Source organism: Parus major, chromosome 1 (assembly GCF_001522545.3).
Source record: "Parus major isolate Abel chromosome 1, Parus_major1.1, whole genome shotgun sequence".
In the NCBI taxonomy this organism is placed as follows: Eukaryota; Metazoa; Chordata; class Aves; order Passeriformes; family Paridae; genus Parus; species Parus major.
In genome coordinates, this window is record NC_031768.1 from 8,504,342 (window position 1) to 8,529,748 (window position 25,407).

The 25,407-nt window shown below is 40.0% G+C and overlaps 1 protein-coding gene across 1 annotated transcript; it reads right to left on the minus strand.

The window, feature by feature from the left end:
• Nucleotides 1-2,107: 2,107 nt before the first annotated feature.
• Nucleotides 2,108-25,218, minus strand: LOC107210624 (cytochrome b-245 heavy chain). The gene is made up of 13 exons (XM_015641618.3): nucleotides 23,416-25,218; nucleotides 20,936-21,031; nucleotides 19,423-19,533; nucleotides 16,057-16,141; nucleotides 14,947-15,092; nucleotides 14,003-14,193; nucleotides 10,236-10,365; nucleotides 9,235-9,327; nucleotides 7,654-7,907; nucleotides 7,191-7,353; nucleotides 6,223-6,369; nucleotides 4,938-5,062; nucleotides 2,108-4,221 (listed from the first exon to the last, which is right to left on the minus strand). The coding sequence occupies exons 1-13, from the start codon at nucleotides 23,458-23,460 to the stop codon at nucleotides 4,095-4,097; spliced, it is 1,713 nt and encodes a 570-aa protein (XP_015497104.1). The 5' UTR covers nucleotides 23,461-25,218; the 3' UTR covers nucleotides 2,108-4,094.
• Between the last annotated feature and the right edge of the window lie 189 nt (nucleotides 25,219-25,407).

Consider the following 25,407-nt stretch of genomic DNA (forward strand, 5'->3'; position numbering starts at 1 on the left):
CCCTCTATGATGATGATTTGCAATGTGGCTTAGTATTTTGGGGGCAGTGAGGTGGTTTTTTTTGCCATGTCCCTCATTTATGTACAATCAAAATGAAATATAGGTCAAATATAGGGCTTCTTTTACATGATAAATGTACAGAAATTGACTCACACATGCCAAAAATCTATAACAGAGAAGCTCATAAATTTCTTTCATTTTAGAATTTAAGATTTAAACCGTTAAGCAGATGGAGAAAATATTATTGGAGAGGTCCAAAACAGAGGTGGCTACTGCCCTGGTCTGTTTGTAGTGACAGGGGAGGTTGCAGCAGAGCCATGTTTTGTGAGATGTGCACTCCAGTGGCTGGAGCTCAGGGTGAAGCCCTCATGCCTCTCCCTGAACTTGCACTGGGCACAAGCACTGAAAACATTGGCAAAAACATCATAGGAGTTGGAGATTTAGAGGAAAATTGCAGAAATTGGGAGAAGGAAGGAAGTGAAAGGGCAAGTGAAGCTGGGGCAGCAGCAATCAGTAGATGAAAGTAGAGAGAAATCAGTGGTAGCTCTCTGAGCAGTCACCAGTCTGCCAAGCAGAAGAGCACCAGAGGAAAGGGAGGGATTGGGGCCAGCAGAGGTGCAGAATGGGACTGGAAAGCATTTGTAATCTTTCAGCAAGTCTTTCAACAATTTTCCACTCCACTGTGATTAATTTTGCTGTTAGTCTGGGCTGGTTTGTGTGTGGTGAATGTAAATGAGAGCAGTAGGTTGTTAATGTTTGTACCAAGTGCAAAACTGAATGTCTGGATCATGACAAGTAACTGCTCTGGCTTGTGTCTGTGCAACTGATGCTGTTTTACACAGTCAGGCATGAGGATCTTGGCCCTGCCAACATTTACAACATCTTAATACATGCTCCTAAATTCCTTTGAGCATATATAATTATATGTTCAGACACATTGATCTGAATTCTACCAGGGACTCACTGAAACATGAAAAAATATAAACAGTCAACCTTAATTGCTAAGAGCACTCCAGAATGGAGCAGAATCCTCAGAGAAAATGCCATAATGAGACCCAAACATGATTTTTTTTGTTCAAAAATATCTTGTATTTCACAGGCAGCTTTTTGTTAGTTTTTATTGGTTTTGGTTTTTTTTTAATTTTATTTCTAATTTAGTTTAACCCACCATCTGAGAACTGAAATGCAGAAAATCCCCACCCAGCAGGGAAAGTCTTACAAGACTTGGAAGAGGAAGACCTATTTTGCAACTGGGGTGGTTTCCCACCATGATGGTGAACAGGCACAGTAGCACTTTTTTTGTAGACTGAAATTTAGGAAAACTTGAATTTAATTTTCCCATGTTTAAATTTGGCAAGTAGAGAGCAGAGAGGTAAGTGGGGCTAGATGAGACCCAGTCATATTGAATTCTTGCTTGAATACAGCTTCTGAGTATGGCCCAGTTCCATGTCCTCCCCAAAGCCCCCTTCCAGTCCCCAAAGAAAAGGTTTGGCCAGTGGGAGCCAGGGCTGCCCAGCACCCCAGAGGGTCACAGTCTTTGAGTGTAAGGCTGACTACAGTGGATTGGAGAGTGAGGAGATTAATGAATTAACTAACTGCTTACTTCAGATCACTACATATGGGAAGACAGAGAAAATATTATATAAGAAGGGAAGGAAAATATCCTATGCTGATGCCATAAGTGAACTTTGAACTGAACTCCTAATTGCTTCCATTAGCTGAAACAGTTACTTTAATAATACAACAACTGTCTTTTCTTGCCCTCAGCAGAACATTTGTTATTTGAGTAGGTTATTTTTTGGCACTGAAGAAGAGATCAGACTTCAGTACACTTTGTAATACACAGAAGAAAGAATTTTTCAGCCAAAGGCCCAGCCCATAGCAATAGTCAGATTGCAAGCAGTGGCATCTGGTTACAAAAAAGGAGCATCCTCGAAGCTCCCCTGTAGCTCACTGCCCTTAGGACTCAAACTAGTTTGTTTCTTATATTTGTATTTCATTCTTGTATCCTAGATTTAAGAAAATATTCATATTCAGACCATGACTGATTGAGCATGGTTTGTTATTTTATCAGGATATTTTCTGAAATAAACTGAGAAACTCTCACTTTTTCTTTTGTATGTTTTAGGAAGACAATGATTTATTAATAAACACAGAATTACTATTTCTGATTTCAAGGTGACAAATAAGCCCTGATACAAGTGTGCATCTGGTCAGAGAATGCCACTGCAACTGACTGAGTAAGGAAAGATCCATGATGTTTTAAGAAAAACATGGCAATATATAGAATATTAATGGTGAATTAGAATACACCCCACCATGACTCTTCTCATGAAAAATATGCTGTCTCCATATCTCCACCCCTTGCAATTCCTCTTTGCCCACTTTATAAGATTATAAAAGCCTGATCACATTTCCATTAAAATCAAGGGCAAATATTTCAGTGCTCTTTGCACAGGATGAGACCCTCATTGGGTCTCATTGGTTACAGTAGCAATATTTACTCCACAAAAGAAGTTCCTTTGGCATTATTAATGTTCTATTATGATTTAATTGGTGTGTTTCACACAGAATTATGTGGATTTGAATATGGCCCTTCTGAGGGAAAGAACTGTAAAATTCCCCACCAAGAGTTGATCTTTGCCAACACTCCTTGATAACTGATATTAATAAATAGGAGCTGGTAGGCTGTCTTTCTAAAATAGCATTCAGAGCCTGGATAACATTTTAAAATGTTGTAAAGGGAGAACACATATCCTGTCTGGCAAGATAAAGTGTAAAATATGCTACATGCAACCAGATGGCTGCACAAAGTTGTCTGAAATTGCAGAAGGAGATCACAGCTTTCTTCTCTAGCTGCAAGAACCTGTCAGGAAGGTCCTGTGCTGTGCAGGAGACAGCTGTGGAGTTTAAAAGTCACTAAGCAGGCAACCAGGATGATAAAAAGATGTGGTATACTAAACTGTGGCTTTTCAAGGGTTTTTACACTTGTTTTTTAAATTATTTTTCCTATGGTGTTGGCTTCACTTTTTTTCCTCTCTTGCCAGCATTAAAAGTTTTGTGTGTTTTTTAAGAGCCTGCTACCTGTAGTGTCCACACAGAGGCACTGTGCTATGGTAGTCTTGTGCACATCAGAAACTTTACTCACAGCTATTCCATAACTGTGAATAAAGTGACCATTGCTTTCTCAAAGCCTGTTCCACCATCACAGAGGAACAGCTGAGCAATAGGGCCAAAGGCACTGTTTGCATCTAAGAGTGCTTCAGAAAGTACCCATTAAATCATTCAGCAACAACTTTTCTCAGCCTTCTGAACCAGAAATGGCAGTCTTGAAAACATAAAACCTCTTCTGGTGTGGATCCATGCCCTGTGAGGCTGAAGATGTGAAAGCAGGGGTGCTCAAAGCAGCCGAGCAGTGACTCACGCGTCAGGGGTGGGACTTGGATTGGACCAGTCCTTGTCATCCCTTGGCAGCTGGGGTGGCTCTCAGAAGCCCAGGTGGTTCCTTTTCACTTCTTCACTTCCCTGAGGAGAAGCAGCTTCTTTTCAGCTGCATGTGATGTCTCTTGGAGAGGATGTTTAAGGCTTATCTTGGAAGCCTGGAAGGTGTTGGTGAGCAAAGGAGTTTTCCTCTCCTAAGGAACTAACTTTTCCAGCTCCCCTTGTTCCAGGGACTGGCTGCAGTCAGGATAAGCTGCTTCCTAATACAAGCATTATGCTAGAATGCTTTATAGTTTAATAGCACTAAGCTTTATGAGTGCAAATTGGCTCCCAAAACAAATAGCAGCCTCCACTCTTCAGCAGTCAAAATAATAGGAGGATAAAGGCAGTTAATTGAGGGGGAAATCCCCTCACACAGACAAAGAAAACAGATTTCTGCTAAATAACCAGCACATGGAGGGCAGTGAAAACTTCCCTAAGGTAAAACTTAACTCTTTTACTCTACCACAGAGCCCAAATAATTCCCAAGAAGCAAAGGGAACTGCATTAGTGTAGCTGAAATTTAGAAGCTGGGCTGTCTTTCCCAGACTCCAAACAGAGAAACAGACTTGGTCTTTAGACTTTGCATTTAATGACTCCCACATGCTTGGGAATTAGAAATTTTCTTTGTTAAAAATGAAGTGTACTCCTCGTGGATCAGCTTCTGAGTTACTGATGCTCTGCTTGTTGAGTGTGTCAGCCAAGCCCTCGGGGCCACAGAGAAAAACACCTATTCTGGAGCTGTTAAGAAAATGAAAATATGGTCAGAAACTAGGTATGGAGCAGCTGGATATTCTTCATGTAAATCATTTTTATGTTCTATAGATGCAAGTTTTTTTCCCAATTACAGGAACTGAAGTAGAACAGGACATCAATCCCCTAAACCTTATAACCCCTTAAAACTTATTGCTGCTTCTAAAACAAATGCTGGGTTAAATCTCAGCTCAGCCTTAGTCAGTGAAGACAGGTTTATTGACCTCACTGAATCAAAGAAATAGAGATTCAAAGAGCTTATGGCACAAATTCCTGAGAGGACCTTTTCTGTTTTTTTACAGAAAATTTTGGGTGGTTAGCTTAAGGTCATCCATATTCAGGTTTGGTTTCTAGAAGTAAAAAGTGATTTTGGAGGTATTTAGACACCACCTGCTATTCCTATCTACTTCAGATAGAAGGATAGATTTAGGTTTTTTCTAAGTCTTCTGCTAGTAATTAGAAACTCCAAGAAGCATCTTGTGATAAAGGAATGATTTTTTAGAAAATGTAGGTCAAAATAATTTGGTCAAGATCATAGATCATGTCCATGACTGGAAAAAGAATAGAGGATATCTGAAGTTAGGTAGGGGGGAAAAAAATGCTCCTCAAACTTTATCAGCCAAAGGAACAAGATTGTGCTGTATGGTGTGTGTGGCCATTAAATAGAGGAAGTCCACAGACACTATAAATTTGCACAGATTTACCCAGGATGCTTCCCCGCAATCGTTTTGAATTCATTTTCCCAGTTAGGTCTTCCATACAAGGTTTTCTGTTTCAGTCCTGTAATCACATCTTTCTCTTCTTCATGGTGCACTACAAAGTGAGTGGCCTGTGAGAAATGAAAGAGAAAGGACAATTAAATCTGGCAGCATTGTGTTCCAGTTAAAAAATAATAATGTCAGTACTGATTGAATTATTTCCCTAATGAGATTATGGAATTTACGATGTTTTGCAAGGAAAACTAAGACTGATAAAATCCTGACTATCAGCGTCTACCCCTGCCTTCTCCCCAGACTGGGTGATCTCAAGAGTGAAAGCTGTAAAACACTGAACATAGCAATTAATTGTTGGGTTTTTTCAATAGACAGGTTTAGTCTAAGAACTCCAACATATGACTGCAAATTATAAAATCCTTTCCCTTCAAATACAATAACATGACTCCCTTGACCATAATGAAACCCTTCCAGCTTGTTCTCTGGAAAGTTTGATTCATATGAGGAGGTCTTGCCTATGTAAATTCAGCTAGATTTTCTTTTTTAACTTAGATTTCAGCTAAGTTAAGCAAGAGAGAAAAGATGTGGTTAAAGGCATAAGTTCAGGCCTTGCAGAATTCTGTAGCCCTTCTATATGAGACAAAACAAGTTCCAGGTAACCTTATCCCCAAATAATATGGAACTTTTCTTCTCTTCTTTCTGTTTCTTTGACATTGCACATGTAATAACTTCCTTGCTGCTCCCCCTCCCTGTCTGTCTAGCTGAGCTACAGCACTTCAAGCACATGGTGAATTTTGCAATGGTGAGATAAATGTAATAGAAAACATCACTAAAAGTAATTGAGAGCCTTTCCACTCTCAATCCCACATTCTCAAGTGCCTTCTCCTTTGCATCCCCACAGCAACCTACCAGCACAGGACCAGAGAACAAATATACTGCTGTTGTTCAAACTTTGTGCATTGGTTTCCCTGGTTCCTAAAGCTCTTAATTATATGTTTTAGGTAGCATCAGCTGTTTTAGAGACTCATACATGAGTGAGCTCAGGTTCCTCCTGTGAACAAAGCCTGCTTCCAACAGACCACAGCCAGAGGAAACCAGAAGCCAGTGAACATTAACAGCTGATCCCATGTAACTTCTGATGGATAACACCTGCCTGCATTCAAAACCTCTGAGAGCCAGATGGATGCCCAGGATAAAAGACCATTTGAGTAGTTATGAATACAAATTTTCTAACATTAACCCCAATTTCATGGCAGTGATATCCTCCACTGGTTACCTGAGTTTCATCCCAGCCTGTAAGGTAGATGTTATAGCTCAGAAACTCTGCGTTATTCCTCTCCTGCATTTGAGCCTCCAGAGATTGCAAGAGGTCAGCAAACCATTCAAAGGCATGAGTGTCCCTGCAAAGCCAGTAAAAATAAATCTGGAAGAGACAAGAATGAGCTGTCAGGGGACACAGGCATATTTTCCTGGGTTTATGACTGCTGACAGAGTGAGGATTATAGAGTTCTTGTAAAAAATGTCCCAAACACTTCAGTAGATGGGTAGGATGGTATTGAAGCTACTCAGGAATTTTGCTGCTGGGAGGGTTAAAAAGCTCAATGACTGACTGCAAGAACGAGGAAATATCTTCCTATTTCTCTTCCACATTTTTAGTTTGCAATGTTTCCCCACTTATCTCCTTGTAAAACTGTTTGTTAGGACATAAATAAATGATTTAGAAGTGAACTCTCTTTCTGTCTGCTGCCAGGCAAGATAAAGTAGGTAACAAAGCCAGTTCTGTTCTCTGAATATGACCATAACCGCAAAGTGTGACCCCACACCTCTGCACAGGAGTTTCCAGGGATCAGAGGGGAGAGGAGAATGCTCTCATTGCTCTTCCACTCATGAAAAGTGTTTCTCTTTGTGCAGGGGAAAGGAATGCTATGTTTGCCCAGGCTGTATTAGTGCCTTGAACTTTCTGTTTCTCAAGTAGATGAACACCATTTCCACTGCAACTGGAAATCCCCAGGGCTACAGTCAGGATTACCATGTGTGATTTAGTTTGTAGGCTATTTCTCCTTTCATTATACTCTTGCTGTAGACCCTCCTGCTTTCTTCCTGCTAACCTTGAGAGGCAACTGGACTCTTCCTTCTTTTAGGACTCATGCATGCCTGGAGCCAGACCACATTTACTGTGCCTGTTTTGATTTGGGCCCTTGGACCTTGAAGAGTCACAGGGGTCTGGGAAAGAGGACACAATACCTTCTTGAGCTTTAGGTTGGTGGCGTCATGGCAGTATTTGTACCAGACAGACTTGAGGACAGATGCAAAGGGGGTGACCCCTATTCCAGCTCCAACCAGCATCACAGTTTCATAACTGAACACATCCTCACTCGCTGTTCCAAAGGGGCCGTCCACAGCTATCCTGGAATTGAAAGTATGCTTATTAAATCAGTAGTGAATATTTAGTAACACCATTTAAAATAACAGTTAAAAGTTATTTGTCTGCTACAATGCAAATTTGGACTGAATACTAGTCAGCAAAAGGAGAGGTGGAGTTGATAGGAAAAAACTGTCTACTAGTAAAACTAGAAAAGAAGCATCTAAGACCCACATCTGTGTCACCATTTAAGGTTTGTATCACTGGTTCCATCAAATTTGCTGAGCAAAATTTAAACTGTCACAGGTCTTTACTGACTTTACCATGGAGACTCTTTGTACATACTTGGGCAACTTCCATGCCTCCTGGAATTCTTGTTTATCACACCCACAGGCATTGAACAAGCCCTCTGTCCAGTCTCCTACGATACGGACGTGAATGCTGAAGTAATCCTCCTCTGGAGCAGAAGTCAGTGTAAATGGATGCCATTCCAGTTTAGACACTGCTGGACATTTGACAAAAATGTATTGTCCAACCTCCATCTTGAAGCCTTTTTTCATCATCTGGAGCTCAATTGTCTTGAAGGGATGAATGACCACCTACAGTGAGAAGGGCAACATGAAAAATAAGGAAAAGAAAATGTCTTTCTTCACTGACCACTGATGTATCTCACTGATATATTTATATCTGCCATCACTAACATCATCCTCTGCTATGAGAGCAAGGAAAGCAGGTGAAACTTTCTTCCCAGCAGATCTGAGAGTGAGGAACAACACATGACAGGCAGATGAAAACCTGCAGAGGATGATGATGTTTTGGTTGAAGTATTTTTTCACACCATGCTTGCAGTCACTCCAAAGGGGACAGGCCAGACTGGCACATCTTGTAACACATCACCAGGTCTGTGTGTGCACATTGTTAATTCCAGATGGATCTTACCCAGTGGCACAGAGCTAATGGACCTGACTGCAAATATAGGGACAAAAACATAGGGGTATTCTATAGATATTGGATAGGTAGTACCACTGGAAATGAAAGATTTCTTGTTTTAGTTGGGTGGGACCTTGGCTATTCTCTAGAAACAATATTCTAGAAGCAAAACCAGTAACTCTGTCACTATAATTTTTAATCCTAAAGTTATCTGCCAAAATTATTTTCATTTTTCAAAAGAGATTTGCAAGAGTGAGAATCAAGTCTCCCTGTCTGTTAATTCAGGTATAAACAGTGGTGTTTAGGATTGCGAAGGAAATTTTCTGCCAACAGGCCACAAAACAGACACCATAGAAATATAATGTAGAAGTGGCTCACAGGATATTTTGGTAAAATTACCAAAAGCCCATTAGTGTTTAGGAGCCTTCCAAAGTGCCAGCATCATTACAGAGCACAGGAGAAACATGTAATGTCATCTCTCAACCCCTGCTATGATTTGAACAGGCTGTGTCCTCAGCAGCACAGTGCCATGTGAGGAAGTTACACTGAGAAAGGCAAGATAGTTTTCATATGTTTGAGCTTAGTGCTGTGCTAATTCAGCTGTCAGAACTTCAGGATCAGTGTTAATGGCTCTGAAACACATCATGGGAATGGAAGCTCAGCATTGGATTTGGATGCATAAAATAAATACACTCTAACTTGTTTTCAGGGATTATTTGTTCTGTGTCTCAAATTAGTCTCAAGTCTATGGAATTTCTGCACTGAGGAATTTTTCACCCAATACAAAGAAAATTCATTTCTTTCCTAAGATTCAGTCCTGTGCCTTAGCTAGCTTCCTCCTCTTGCTCACTTTTAGAGGCTACATTTGGATGTTAGATAACAGCATCATGACAGCAGTCAGAACATTCCTTCCACTGATGCCTTTGGTATGTAGGAGCCTCTGCTGCACCATTTGGAAAAGAAAGTGATGGTACTGAGTGCAGCATCAGCACTTACCTTTGTGATAACAACCTTCTGCTGTGACCTCCAAAACCGCACCAGCCGCTCACACAGGTACAGAAACATGGGACCTACCACCCACTTCCATGTCTGTAAGCAGAAGAAAACAAGTCAGATGATGAAAATTGTAGAATCATAGAAAGGTTTGGGTTGGAAGGGATCTTAAGGATCATCTAGTTCCAACCCCCTGCTGTGGACAGGGACCACTTCCACTAGATGAGATGGCAATTTAGATCAAATCAAATCCTGGAAATTCTATAAGCAGAGGTGAAGTTCAAGTAATCTGTGTTCTTTATTAACTAGATCAGGGAATCCTTAGGATATATGACAGCTTCAAAATTCTGGTCAGAGAGGGAATTTCTTTCTCTGTTGAGTGTTGCAGCTGGCTTTTTAGTTTCTACTACAGCTACAGCAAGGTATTTTCCTGTGAGTAATTTTGTCTCTGTCTAAAAAAAATTTAACAAAGTGAAATGTTGAGTAAAACTCTTAAGGTATTATTGACTCAGGTCTGTTATTACTGTAGGAAAAGATGTGGTTTCTGTTAACAGATCAGTCTGAAACGTGAAAGAAAAAACAGCCTGGTTAATCAATAAAAGCTGAAGTTTCAAATTCACATTTCCTGTTTTCTGTTAATGATCATTAGTCCATTAATAATGTTAAACTATTTATTATAAGAATGATAGCACTTTCTTGATATCCCCAGGAGCCATTACTTTGCAGTTTTCTTTTTGGATAAAAAGTACCAATTGCTTTTTTGTTTTTTCATCAGTTTTTTTCTATCAGTGGTGCTTATTTTACAGCAGAGTGAATGTGTGCTGCCTGTCTGGAGTCCATTTCTTCTTACAATCCATTGGGTGAAAATCTCTTGCTTCATGCAAAGAAAGCTGTCACTGAGAAGTACTGAGGGTTATATGGTTGTTTTTCTATGCAATTTAAGAAAAAAATAGCAAACTGTGAACATTTTCAATTGGATTTACACACAAACCAGCTGTTCTTACCATAGGAGGATTCCCTGAAAACTGGGGGATTGGGCAAGCCTTGTTCTTGCCCCAGTGACTGAAGTTCTTGTAGCAAATCTCCGGGTTATGTTCAGCCAGACTTTCAGCGGTCTGTCCCCGTACGATACGACTGGGAAAAAAGTAAAGATCATTAAGGCAACGACATGAAAATGAAAGTATCTGTTCCTTACTGTTACTCTATTTATACACTGCTCTATTTATATGGAGCTGTTGACTTCTCCACTGCTACAGTTTTGATACAGCTTTGCTGCTCTAACCTACCCACAAAGTTACCATGAAAGAAATAAAAAGGGGGAGGGAAGTTTGTGGGATAAAATCCTGATTTCAAGATTAGGTGAGGAACTGAGAGTTATGTCCACTACCACTTCTAGGATGTGGTTACAATTAGAAAGCTTCATTCTTATCTGAGTTACCCTACTTTTTTATCTAAACCACTACAATTAAAAAACAAAACAAAACAAAAAAACCCCAACCAAACAAACAAAAAAACCCAGGCAAAAAAACCAAACCTGACCAAAATAAAAAGCAACCAAAACCCAGAACCTGGAATGGACAAGTAATCAATTTGCTACTGACCACTAAAGAAATTATTTCTGCTGTTTATTTTAGAAATTTGGAGATCCCTTTCCAACATACATTCTTTCTTTGGCCCTTCCTTTCCCCCTAATGCTGTGGAGCAGCTATTCAGGTGCTATGAATAAATACAGATGCTTTTGACACAAGCAGCTATTGTAGCTATAACAGCTTGTATCAGCCAGTTATCTGGACTCAATATTATTGCTTGGTTGCTTTTATATTTGTTTATTTGTTTGTTGTTATTGTTTGTTTGTTTTAGTATAAAGAATCCTGACTGATCCAGTACAGCTGTATTTCCAGTGGCAGAACTGGTGCAAGAGAGGTAATTTGAGTTTTAAGAGGGAAAAGTCTATTCTTTTTCACTATTTTCTGCTTCTCTCTGGAGTCCTGCCAACCTCAGGATCTTAGTAGAAGAATTCAGATTAAGATCTGCTGAATTTTTCCTAGAAACAGTCTGCTTCTGATCAGGCTGTTCAGTTTTATGTCAATGTGATTCTTTGATATCTTCTCCCCATGACTTCTCTTTCTGCTTTTCTAGCTCAGTTTCTGTGGACTAGACTACATTTCTGATATTTCAAAAAAGCCCAATTGTATCTAAACCATATGCATGCCTAGTTTTGTGTCACAGACTTTTCAGAGGATTGTTAGAAAACATCTGCACAGTGTTGAGAGATAAGATATTGCTCATAAATTACTAATGAACCTCTTCTTCATTAAATGTTTGATTAATATCCTGTCTGAAAAATAAAGGGAAGCAGTGACACTGTCCCAGCAGCATCACGAGTTTCAATTTGCAGGGACATCAGCAGTTAGAGTTCACTTCCCCAGTAATGACAGCAGGTTCAGCTGAGCCGCCCCTGGGATGAGTTACAGGAACAGGAGGAGCCCACTTCCTCCACTGCCCACCCCATTGCTTAAGGGAAAGGGGACCTGGGGGTTTTTGCCTTGCCCTATGCTCTGTTCAAAGTTTGACAATGTCAGTACTCTGTACAAGACAAAGAAAAGGTTATTTCCTCTTAGCAGTCAGCGTAGATGCTCCTTCTAGTACTGTAATTAGCTTTTCACCAGTATAGCCTTATAATTTTTTTTTTTTTGGTTGAAAGTTTTCCTTTAACTTCAAAAGAGTGAACTGTACCTCTGTAATCTCTCCTCTTTACATTTACTGTGTTGGGAAATTTGGGACGTTTGTCTTTGACACACAGCTCATGCACAAAAGGATCAGTGCTTCAAAAGTGCTGTCACAGCTTGTAACAGACAAAAATTATCACAGAATCAAAGAATTAAATCACACAATTGCTTGGGTTGGGAAGGACCTTAAAGATCATCCAGTTCCAACCCCCCTGCCATGGGCAAGGACAACTTTCACTGGACCAGGTTGCTCAGAGTCCAGACTTGCCTTGAACAATTCTAGGGATGGGGCAGCCACCACTTCTCTGGACAACCTGTTCCAGTGCCTCAACACCCTCACAGTAAAGAATTTCTTCTTAATATGTGATCTAAACCTACTCTCAGTTTGAAGCCATTCCCCCTTGTCCTGTCACTCTGTGTTCTTGTAAATAGTCACTCTCCATCTTTCTTGAATCCATCCCTTAGATGCTATCAATAACCTTTGACTCAGCTTTCTGCATACACAAGGATGGTGTGTTTGTATAGATATGTGTGACAGCCTTCTCTCCTCTGAGATAAACTGGCACTTGTATAACATATAACATCTTCCTTTGAGACTGTCAGTTCATCCTCATCCCATGACATCCATCTTTGCACACTTGAGATGCCTTCCATGAGTGTAACAAGCCTGTCTTTCTTAGTGTATTTTCTCTGGATTCAAAATGTCATTATTACCTTTAAGGCCAAATTAGGCCACTGAGTTCACAGCTGGAAAATCATCCTTCCCTCTACAGATGAGAATAAAAGAATATTGTGTCTCTGCTGAATATATACACCTGCTTCCAAGGGATAGCTGAACTTCACTGGCAACCAGCGCTGCCCAAGCTCTTGCCTTTCATTTAAGTACAATAAAGATGGTGAGAGTACAGTGAACACAGAAGTAAATAAAAATTCAACTTTTATTAAAGATATGCTCTCCACTGACCTCTAGAAAGGGTAATGCTTGCTTTCTGATAGCATTGTGTAGTAACTACTGGCAAGTTTGGACACCGTGTCAGCAACTAGCCAGTGTTTGCTGCAGAAAACATGAACCACGTCTCCTTTTCCTTCCACAAGTTTTTCTCAAACCTTTTCCTTGTTATGAAAGTTGGAATGGACAAATATGCTGGGGGTGATTCCCATCTGCCTTCTATTTTTGTTCATCCTGTTTTACTTAATTTCTGTCTTTTTTATGGCACTAATGGACTGTAAGGAAGTGGTTTTGAATAGTCATTTTTGCTGGGTATTTTTAAAGTACACTTTCTGTTGCATATAAGATTTCCTTTAAAATGGGCAATGTAATGTAATTATGAGCTATTGAAATGTAGCTTCGATATTTGAGTATTTTTTCTTTATTTACCAGTTCTTTGGTTTTATAAAATGGATCTAAAGTTCATTTTTCTAAGTGCTAAAATTGTGTTTGTGTAGTTCTAAAACTGTTTCATTAGGCTGTCAGCTCTTTCAGAAGAATATATGGAATGAGGCAACAGCAGAAAAAGATGTTTGGCATTTGAAAATTAGAAAACTTTACAAATGCCTATTTCTAAGTTAAAACAGCTAAAAATCTATTCTTAAATACTGCTGATATTACACACTCATCCAAGCGTGAAACATAAATATATATCACTATAGTTTCTATTATCCAATAAAATTCTAGACTTCATGTAATTTTTATACTGGTATCTCCTTACAAGCATGTGTGTGATGCAATTCCTTTTAGGAGAGAAAGGTAAATTAACAATTAGAAGCAGAAACCTTGGAAAAGAGCTTTGCAATTAAGATATCAGAAGAAGCTGAATGCCAGTGAGCTTATGTATGCCAAAGCCACATGAAACCTCCTGTGTGTGGACAGCTTGTGTGAACATTATCAGTGAGAGCCTCTTGACTCTCAGAGCCTCTATTGGCCCATCACTACCATCAAAAACAGTTGACAGTGACAGAAGTCCCTATACTCATGTGTGAAGGGGACTTTAAATGAAGACTCAGTAGTTATCAGATATTTTGTGATAAGTGCAAATACTCACCCAGCACCATGGATGACAAGGCCAATAAAGAAGATGACAAAGAGATGGTGGGTGTACCAAAATAGTTCAAAGTATGATCTCCGGATGGTTTTGGTGGATGAGGTGATGATGAGGATGAGGGCCAGTGTGATGACAACCCCAGTGATGCCAGCCAAGTATGTGAAGGCAACATAGAGGCCCCCAATGGGATTCTGTGAAATAATTGCACACATTGGTCTAAGGAAGGGGCTGCACCAAGGCAGAGCCAGTTGAAGCACCACTCACCAAATCCTTTTCCTTGTTATAAGTCCTTAAGTCATCTGATACCAAATTTCTATTTCATTTTTGTTGCAGATTTACCTTTACTAAAGTAATTGGAAGTGGAAAGAAAGGGCTTTCTTTGAATTAACACACCAAACATTGTTTCTTACTCTGCCATGGCTCAGCAGGACTGGGTTGGGGAAGATGTTCACACAGCTCTGGTGTTAAGAGCTGGAGTCCTACATCCATATTTTGAGAGCTAAATGAAAATTGTCCTCTGGTGCTGCACAGCTGTGGGACTTATAACTCAGGCAGAGTTTGGATGCTCAGTGCAGAGGAGTAGGGAAGTTCCTTCTTTTCTTTTTCCCCACTGACCAGAGCTTAACCCACCCAGCTTCAAAACTTTTGCCTTGATTTCTGTGTCCCTTTCTGAGTGCCATGTCTAAGTCAGAACACTGCTTTACAGGGTATGTTTTGACATAATGTTTTAAAACTACTTTGAAATCCTCAGGTGAGAAAGTTTAAAGTAGTGCCACAATTCAGCAGCAATATTACTAGCAAATATAGAAGAATGGATTCTACAAGGTTTTTCTGCAGGATGGCCCAAACCCAGACTGTGGACACCAGAAACAGGCACTCAAATGGTCTCATATGATCACCTAAACAAATGTAATAATGACCCTTCAGAGTCTGATACCACCTACCGCAATGGTTTGTCTGAAAAAGTTGACATAGCTTTCATTTGGTTTGTCTCCAAGGCCAGAAAGCACAGCTGCCAGAGTGCCTTTCTCCTCAACACGGGCTTGCACACTCCACTCAACGTTGAATAAGTGTGCAATGGTGTGAATTGCTAGGAGTGACACGAAAGGAATAATCAGCACTGACCACAAGTACCTGGCGGTTTTGGGTAACATTTGAAACTTTGTCACATTTGTCAACTACAGTGTAAAAGCTTTGCTGCTCTTGCCCTCCTCATCACAACTGCAGATCACTGATGTGTTTTACTGTTTAAGTTTTACCACCTGAAATTTACAGTTTTTGGGTGGGGAAAGGAAAGAAGTAAAGAGAAATTTCCAGTTTCATATTTAATATTTCCATATTTTTTGTTCAACAAAGGCTTTCAACAATTTAAGTAGTAGTACCCTAACATACAGGATACAAAAACATGGAATGGGTTAAACTGTTCATCAGGATTATCCTCATCCAGGACTTCTGTAAAAGAGCCGAGAAGTGAATCTAGATTTCATTGGGGTCACATTTGTAAGTGCTGCTTTGTTCTGCAGTTTTGCTAATAATCATTAGTAATATTCTCACTGGGCTGAATGCATCCAGAAACCTAAACCAGCTGAAGTGTTCACATGAATTCCACTACATGTTTATGTAGGGTGAAACTGTACAATGCTTTTCAAAATTTGAACCACCTCCTATAAGCAGATACCTATTTACCTTCAAAACAGGTCCAAATTTTTAATATGCTTTATTTTAATAATTTCTATTATTTGCTTCAGACATGCCGGATAAGAAATAAGTCTAAACAAGAATTAAAACCAGTGTATCCAGTTCTCAGGACATTGCTAAACACCCTTTATAAAACTATCATAAATAGTACTGACAGTTCAAAATAAAGGTATTCTTTCTTATCTTTTGCTCTCTGACAGTTGGCACATATCTGGAAAATGATTTAAGCCTTGGCACACACTGACTCCTTTAATGGAATTAGGTCTCTGCCCATACCCTTAAGAACTTGAATGCTGCCTGGATTCCACATAAAATACACAAGAAAGCAATAAACAAAGAAACATTAAAGTACCAACCAGTGTGAAGGGCAATCATCCAGGCCACCATTTTGTGAAAGGTGAGGTTTCTGTCCAGCTGTCGTCTGATGCGGGTAGAGCAGCACTTCGGGTTGAAAGAAAAAGGTATTTGAAGACTATTTGTGTTGTCTATACAGACTTTTTAAATGCAGGGACAAAACAGAAGCCCTGAACACATTGCTAGGAAAAAATTTAGAATTCCGAAATATAGATAAAAATGTTTCCCCTCATCTTTCAGAAAAAGCAATTACAAGTTATGTTTTAACATGTCCCAATGAAACAAAGTATTTGATAAGGAAAAAAAAATTCAACATCCAGTATGACAAATGTATCTTATCTGTTTTAAATTGCACATTATAAACAGAAGGAGGGATTACAGTCTGCCATGCAAAGTTTGGATGTAATGTCTCAGGGAGCTCCCACCCCAAATGTTTTAGTTGCCTATGGGGGTGATATGAAGGCATTCCTTCCCCAAAATACTGGGTTTACTTTTCAGGCACTCACAACTTGGTTTTGGAGTTACCCAAAAAGAAACAGCAAAAATCTCTGTGGATACAAACCAAAGAAATTAATTCTCAAGAAAAACAGAATGATATTTTCATTACTAATGATAATGGGTTCCTAACAGGTCCCATCTGAATTGTGCTGCAGTCACTGGGAGTTTTCCTAAAGCTTTAAATCCCTGTAAGGCTGGAATTTGCTGTCTCCACACAGCAGAAGGCATGATTGTCATGTGTTACATGTTTACACTGCGTTTGCTGACCGGATAAGGGAACAAAACACTATGAAAACTACCACAAATATTTCCTCACAAGAGACAAACACTCTGGAGCTGTCACCATGACTTCAGACTATAACAACAACCAGGAGAAATTTGGACTATCTGTATCACCTATATTGAGAGACAATAGAGAATAGAGTGAAATGTAGCATAGTGAGGCAGTGCTCGACTCCCTTGCAAAAGCCCCTTGATCTGTCTGAGAGGTGAAGGCCAAGCAATGGCAGAGGGCTCCAGCTGCCTTCAGTCATGAGGCTCACTAAGAACAGTGAATACAGCAATGATGGGAGTGCAAAACACAGCTATCCTTTCAATTAAAACCAAATAACTTTGTCACGTGATTTCAGAGTGGCAGGATGGAGAGGGCGAGACTTTTCAGTACATTCCCATTGAAAATTGTGTTTAAACAATTCTTTCCTCTTCTTGACCCCAATGTCACTGCTGTTGGTATCTCTACTCTTCCAATAAGTTGACATTTAAATTATTTTTCTTATAGACCTCACAGTTGTTACCTGCAGAGCATAGCCAGTTAGAGACAACAGCACAATAAGCACAAGCAGCTGTCCCCCTGTGCTAAGGCCACCACAGTGCTGCCACTGCCAGTGGCTCACTGGGCCATGTGTGTTTTGCTTAATATCTAAAATTACATCCTTCCTGAGGTGTAGCTTTACTGCAAAAAAGCAACTGAAGCTAAACAAACACCAGCTGTCTAAGAGTCTTATTCTATGCCCCTCCCTGCCCTCCTTGCTCACCCCCAGAGCCCTTTGTTTCCCCATTCCCAGATGTGGCAGGAGAGTGTGCTGCCAGCAGGAATGGAACTGTATCTTCCTGCCTGGGACTCACTTTTGTGCTGGGTGTAGCCTGAGTGACTGTACCACAGTGCCCAAGGCAGAAGAACTGACTCTGTAGCCTGAATACCAAGAGGGACAGCTTTCCCAAGATCTTGGTTAGAAAGTTAAGTTATGCATGCTAGGAGAGGAGCAATTGAGGATGAGTAGCACAAAGTCCCAGCTGGAATACAGTTCTCAACACCCAGAATCAAGTTTTGGCCTTCCAGTAGCATCCATATGCATCCCCAGCTCTTTCACTGCTTTGAGCTCAGAAGATCTCTGCCCAGATTGCCTTCACCTGTACAATCTCAAAAATGCCTCATATGATCAAGAGCCCATCATTATTTTCCAGTCGCATTCACCCGTAGCAACATTAATTCTTTCTAAATTTATATTCATTACTGACTTCTGCAGGCAGAGGATTCAGCTCTGGATTTTGGCTGATACTTGCTGATATGCCTTAGGGCAGGGAAATAACTTTAACCCTACAGCTTTATTTACTATCCTTTTTTCCTTTTACATGAATGGAGGGTATAGCTGTCTGTTCTGTAGCACCTCAGGATCTGAAGGAGTATAGGAAAAGACTGAAAGCCTGACGTGTTTCCAATTTAATATTCCTAAGTATTATTCTCTAGAAAGGCTAGAGCACTGGGTCTTATGTAAATCAAATATATAATTTAAGAGTTTAATGTGGCAGGCACATCTAATTTATTTAGCCACACTAATTGTGAGGATGTATATAATGGATGAAAGCACAGCCTGTTTTGTCTTTGGTTATTTCTTGCTTCATATGCCACTTTCTTCCCTTATGAAGGACTCTTGAAACACTGCATCTATTTTATCACTTCCTCTTCTGCTCTGCCTTTTCAGCTCCCACAGGCTGTCTCATTTGCATTGAAAAATTTATACTGGGTCTAGAGATGAAAAATAACTTCTGGGAACTGTTTTTGTTGATCATGTTTATGTTAAAAGTGTCCAGAAAGAAAGGAAGAATCATTATGCATTTGGAAAGACAATTAATAAACTTGAGGAGAATATTGCTTTTTCACTGGACCATGGCCTGTATTGTCTGCATTATTTCTGCTGTAATAGCCAGAAATCTAGATTTTGGCAGTGTAATAGAGTCAGTACTATCATAGGAAGCCTCCCCAGATGTCACTTAGGATCAGTTGTCCTTTCCTTATTGTCAGTTCCTCAGTGCTGTGTATAACATCTGCACTTGGGAGCTAGAAAAAGTCAAAAGGCCTGTGAACTGTTTCATCTGAGATGGAAGTGCAATTCAGACAAGAATGAATGTAATATATGAGCCAGTTGAAAAACAAGTCCCATTCTGAAAGTCTGTAAAAGACCACATTTACCTTAAGGATTGAGCATGCAAAGACAGGCAGGGGATAATATTTCCCTCTCTAAGTGGGTGTAGCATCAGTGACAAACAGTGGATGTGTGTGAGCTCAGCTTATCTGCCAGCCAAAAGAGGAACTTTGCATCCAGGGCAGGACCATGCCCAGGAGGCAGCTAAAAAAAGAGGGCTCAAAGGAGACTAAATCAAAGCTAAACTCTCAACAGAGCTCTAGATAGCTTGTGGGCATTAGGCCTCCGTCTTGCTCATAGCAAAACTCCAGGCTTATCTGCTTCTTGTAACAGGACATCCTCAAAATATGGTATATTTGGGGAACTTGGACAAAGTTTCCTGGTATATTTGCAAGTCTGTTTAGGTTATTATCTTTCATAAATTTTGAAATTCTTTCTTCATCTTACCGCACTTGATCCTCTGAGGAAGGAGAGCAGGTTTCGACATACTGGCAGCAGAATCAGCATGCAATTGAAATTCAGGCAGGCTGCAGGGGCTCTTGCAAGAGCCAGAGCACGCTGAAATTAGAGAGATGCTGGTATTAAATGCATTACCTAAGACATTATCCAGGGCGTGGATAGGCGTAGGTTTAATTTACGTATTATATCACAAGTTGTAAAGAGTGTGAGATCTAGAGGTCACATTTACACCATGAATGTTCAATGGAATCATGCTCTGGTCAAGTCAGAAGCACATGTGCAGGCAGAACACACTCCTACAGACAAACAGACTCCTCCTGATTTCAGTTTTGGATTAATATGGTTGTAGGAAAAGCTCCCTGTCACGTCTGGCATTCATCAGTCAAATGCAGGTGCAAATCTAAGCCAGTAGTGGAGCTGTGTGTCCCAAGGCTGTAAAGAGTCTGTGGTTTCACTTGGTGGGGATTATGGTAGATGGACAGTTTATAAGAGAAGTGGTTTAAGTTCTCTGTCAGTAAAGGAATCTAAGGAAATTTGTTGCCTCAGCTTTTAGAAATTTGTTTTCTTAATGCTGGTCTTTACACCCAGAATTATTTAAGATTTTTGAAGTGTTTGAAATGAAGGAATAATGACCACATCAATCAAAATGCAAAGAAGGGAAGAAAAATAATGTTTGCTCTCCTTGCATGGATTGAGACCCTTCTAGGTTTTAGACCACAGCTGTTTGGGGTTAGACTCAGCTCTACTTGTCCAAGCACGAGTCTCTGTGATTTCAAAGGCAAATGCACCATGATTGCAAAGGAGAGAATTTGATCCACAGACCAGAAGCCTTGTGCAGAATGGGATTTCATGCTTTGTAGAATTAAACCACGGCTTTGCAAACCTTCAGCACAACGCTGTGCTCTGTAATCTGAAGCTTAGGCTGATTTTTATGTCTGTGATCAGAGTTTTAAAATATGCGAACAAATTAATTTTCCCTGTCAATTGGTCATGACCTGTGGTAGCTTTGGAAGCAAGTTTGTAGTAGGACACATAATGCTGCATTAACCAGTTGGATTACATGGGATAGCCCAGGATCCAGGATCACTTCACTAGCTGACTACCACTCACACACTTGATGAATATATGAATGATGGTTACTTTCCAGAGCCAATATCTTTATAAATTATTCATGCTCTGAAAAATAATTGCAAGAAAAAATGACTACACAACAGTTCAACGGTGATATTTTATTCATTTTTTGCTTAATAAAGTAGCCACAATTAATGCTTAATTTAATTACCAGAAGCATAATAGTTAACTAAAAACATCTTTAGAATGGGATCTCTCTATTTTGTGTACCAGCTTTCTGTTCAGAAGCACTGGATATCTGCCTGCATTCAGTTTTCTATTTGCATGTGACTTCTACATGAGCCTGCTGCTCCAGCCACTGGACCCAGTTTTGATCAACTAAAACTATTCTAAATTGCTGTGTCCCAAGATAATAATGTCTTGTACTTACGCCAAGAAGCACTCTGGTGTAGAAGAATTTTGGTGGGACATCATACACAAGATAGTACCACCAAAAGAGGAAGACATTTAAACCCAGCCACACAAGCTGAAAGAGAGTTAAACAGGAAGCTTACAGTTTGTTGTTAGAAATAATCCATCTGAATTTACACAGTTCTGATAAGAGCCAGTTACTTCCCTGTGCTCCTCTTTGAGCAGAGAGCTGTACTGCAGGGTATAAAGTTTTCAGCAGGGGTGATAGAAGCCTTTCTGGTATAAATAGGCTCTGATGTGTGAACACAGGGTACAGGTGTGGCAATGAACCAAATACAGCAATGTGCAGCTGAAACATTCTCATCTGTCTAGGAGTTTAGGGTTGGTTGTATCAGGACTGCCAAATTACAAGTGTTTAATTCTGAGCCCAGTTAAATCTCCAAATACTATTGAAAGTTAGGGACTCTTCCAAATGGCAGTTCCACAGGCACATTAACCTATGTGAGAGAAAGACTTAGAAGCTATGCCAAAGAAGCTTGAGGTCTAAATCTAGATGGGCTAAATTACACATAGGGCTGAATTCAAGAAGAGGGTCTGAAATCAGGGAATATTCAACACAGGCCCTTTGGTAGAGTGTAGACTACTCAAAACCAGGCTTCTTTGTAGCTGTACTGCAGAATTTTCTCCACTTATGCATCCTGAGGTGCAGGTTGTTTAGGGAAAGATATGTTATTAACTCTTAGGCAGCTACAAGTCCATCTGGCAAAAAAGATCATAGTGAATCTGGATATTTGCCCTCCTGGAGCTGGTTGGCTGCTTTCACATCCCATATTGAAAGAAATCTGTATTACTGCACTCAGTCTAAGTAGTTTTACTAAGTGGTCCATGAAAACAGAGAGAAAGTCTGAGAACTGGAAGAAACCCCATAAAAGGTGACATTACAGTTCCTCAACCCTCCTAACCTGTATATTTTGCTAGTTCTTTGGCTCAAATAATACTGTAAAAAAACTTGGGATTACTTCAGATCTTGAAAATGTAAATAAATACTTGGAAATTAAGGGATTTCCATCAGGGTAAGGCAGTATATAGGAAATCCCCAAGTCCTCATTAAAACAAGCTCATCTCAGGAGCAAGTGCTTAGGATATTTATTAAAAGTGACAGTGGCACACTCTGCATGTTCCTGGTTTTTTTTCCCATCAGTAGGAATTGTGTCTGTCCTGTTTCTGTCAAGCACTGGACAACCCTGTGCCTGCTCAGTGTGCAGTAAAGATGTAGAGGCCAAAGCAGAACACTTAGGTAAGTTTTCCAGTAATCGGTCCTTTTAGCTGGTTTCTTTATCAGCATGTCTGTTAGTTCCTTCCCTATTACCCTGACCTTGTTATAGCTTTGAGGTTCAAAACCAAATTCCTTATTTGAGCAAAATAAAGGCCTCTTGCTTAATTTTTTTAATATTTCAGTTCTGGTGAGGGAAAAAAAAAAGAGAAAAAGCCAGAATTCACCTCTTGGCAGTTTCAACTTCCTCAAGTCACTGAAGGTGACAGCAAACACAGTCACTCCCTTTCAAAGCACTCAAGTGCCACGGCTATGGGATTATGTTCCTAAATTACAAGGTCATGCACAAGTACTGATTGCTCATAACAGCAGAAATACTTCTTGGAATAAAGATGCTTATATTTCAGTCACCACAAATATGCAAGTTCTATGCTTTCTTTTTCTTCCTCTCAATATTTACATCTACTAACAACAGGTAACCACAACATCTGGACTGCTCTTACATTTTGGTTTTGTATATGTTTTTAATATAACTTTATATATGTATATAATATATGCATAGAGGTGCATATACCTTTTAGCCTTTGTATCACACTGTGAAGTAAAAAAAAAGAAAACACTAGAATATGAACTTGGTTTTCTTCAAGGAGGACTGCCTTGCTCACTCTTTAGCACTTGTAAACGCAACTGGGATTTTCCAAACTTCTAAATATTGCTCAGAATTAATTTAACCCACATTCACAGCCTCTCTATCCAAACTTTAAACAAATTCAATTAAAATACTAGTTGTCTTAATGAAGGATTAATGAAGCTCTGTTCTAAATTCTTGAATCTGACATTATTAAATATTTAATACCATCAAGACACTGTGTTTCAGTTACATCCATTTCTGTTCATAAAATTGCAATAAAGGGTGATTGTTTTAATTGCTTTCTCTGTTGAAATGCACATAGCTAAATGAGTTTTAAAGTTATTTGTTTTGCTTAACTAAAGTATTTCTAACAAAGCAAAGTTGATACATGACCGTTTCTCAGTTAACAATGAAGCCTACAGCAACTGAAATACCAGAGAGCTCAAAAACTATTCCCTTGAAGCATTTCCCTGCATTTGCTGGCCAGGTTTCAGCACAATCAGGTGCATCTTTCACTGGCACAGTGAGAACTGCCTGGCACAGCTTTCTGTAGAACTTTTCACTAGACACAAATCATGATGGAAATTGTACTTACAACGACGAAGATGGACAGTCCTTCATTCTCCACCCAGTTCCCCATGGCTGCCTGAGATGTGTGTGCACAACAGCCCCGCTCTCTCTGGGACAGCCTCTGCGTCTTCTCATGAGGAAGTGAGAGCAAAAGGTTGCAGCACCCCGTTTCCTTTCATTCATTTGGGAAATAAGTTAACCATTTAATCATGACCCCAGTTTTGTTTCAAGTATGCTTCTACCATTTTTTCATATGACATTTCATACCTCAAATACATATAAACTGTTGAAATAGACTTTTTCATTGTGATACAAAGGATAGAATCAATTATACAGCTGGTCAGGTTTTCTGCTAAAAATGTATTGCCACTTTATATAGCTTTTAATGCTGAAATGTAACATAGAAACACAGAAGAGTTACCTCTGTCCCTACCCGTCTCTTTGTAATCACCTCAGGACTGAGATGCAGTTCCTGCTGACCTTTGTTGATAAATAATCACTAGTACTATTTCTCTTCCAGTAATTCGATGCCCACAGAAACTTGAAAGTGAAATCTAACATTCCTCCCTGTCTGGTACATTCAAACTTCACTAAATTCCTTCCAAAATGTTCTGGCCAAATCTGAGGACATATGACACTGGATAGGCTTTTTTCCATGGTTTTGAGTCCTGCAGAATCCCCTTTGATGGCCATCCCAAATGGATCACAGAATTATAGAAGGATAGAATGGTTGGAGTGAAATTTAAAGATCATCTACTTCCAACCCCCTGCCACGGGCAGGGAGGCCACCCACTAACTCAGGTTTCTCAGGGCTGCAACCAACCTGACCTTGGATGCTTTCAGGGATGGGGTAACATTTCCAGGGATGCTGGATGTCATCAGAGGGTCTGGTGCCCATATTTTTGTTTATGGAGGTAGCCTCTGGAAGTTAAACAGTTGGAGTGGCTAGGGAAGGAAAGGAAGGGGGCAGTTCTGATTCATGGATGTCCATTCTTACAGTGAAGACAAGCCTTCTCTCCCTGATCAGGAATGGCAGCGTTCTCACTGCTGTTTTCTTTGCCTAGCTCAGGGTAAGTTACTTGTGCCTTCCCTGGGGTGAGCCAGTGCAGGTATCCAGGATGCTCTGAGCTTCAGCAGCTTTACCTTGCCTGGAAGCTCCTCAGGCACCACAGTCCCTGAAACACGGATTTATTGGCTCAGGAGATTTCTGGCAGGCTACAAACCCAGAAGGGGCTGATCTTGGATCAGCCACAACAGTTGCAAAGTCTGAGGTTCTTCTGACAGCCTGAACACACACCATGAAGCAGTATATTTCAGCTGCCTTCAGCCTAGCAATTATGAAATGCAGTAGCAGATCTCAATGCCTGAACTCAAAAGAAAGGGCAGAGGTGCTGGGCCCTTCCACAGCTGTGAGTTCTGGTGCTCCCTGATGCTTGTGAGTTTTCTGTTAACTCTGAAAGTGACACGACAGGCGTGGAAAACTTCACCTGTTGCTGCAAGTGACAAATTTGAGTAGAAATGGTACCAAAACCACCCACACATCACCCCTGATTTAATTCTGATTGTTTCACCTTCTAAATGAATGAAACATTTTTGCTATTACAAAAACCTGAATGCTTTATACTTTATACTAATTTGGAAAATGCATTCAGTACAAGAAAAAACGATGTTGTCAGCTATGTATTAATAATGTAGGAATATAAAACTGAAGTAAGGAAAAATTAAATGCTATCTCACTATGTTTATAAAATTTGTTTCAAGCTACTTGACTACACAGAGCATTTTTCATCCTTCTTTGTGCTGAAAAGTTCAGTGAACACCGATCCTTTTGTAGCATAAATATATTGCAAAAGTGTTCATGTCTCAGGGTTCTTCCTTTCCTCACAGTAGTTTAACCTCATTGCTTAGGAATTAATTTAGCTCCTCTCCTGCTCTGCACAATAATGGTCTGTGTACTGCTGCACAAATTTAATGCCAGGTGTTTGCAATAGGCCTAGGGGCTTCACACAAATCCCTA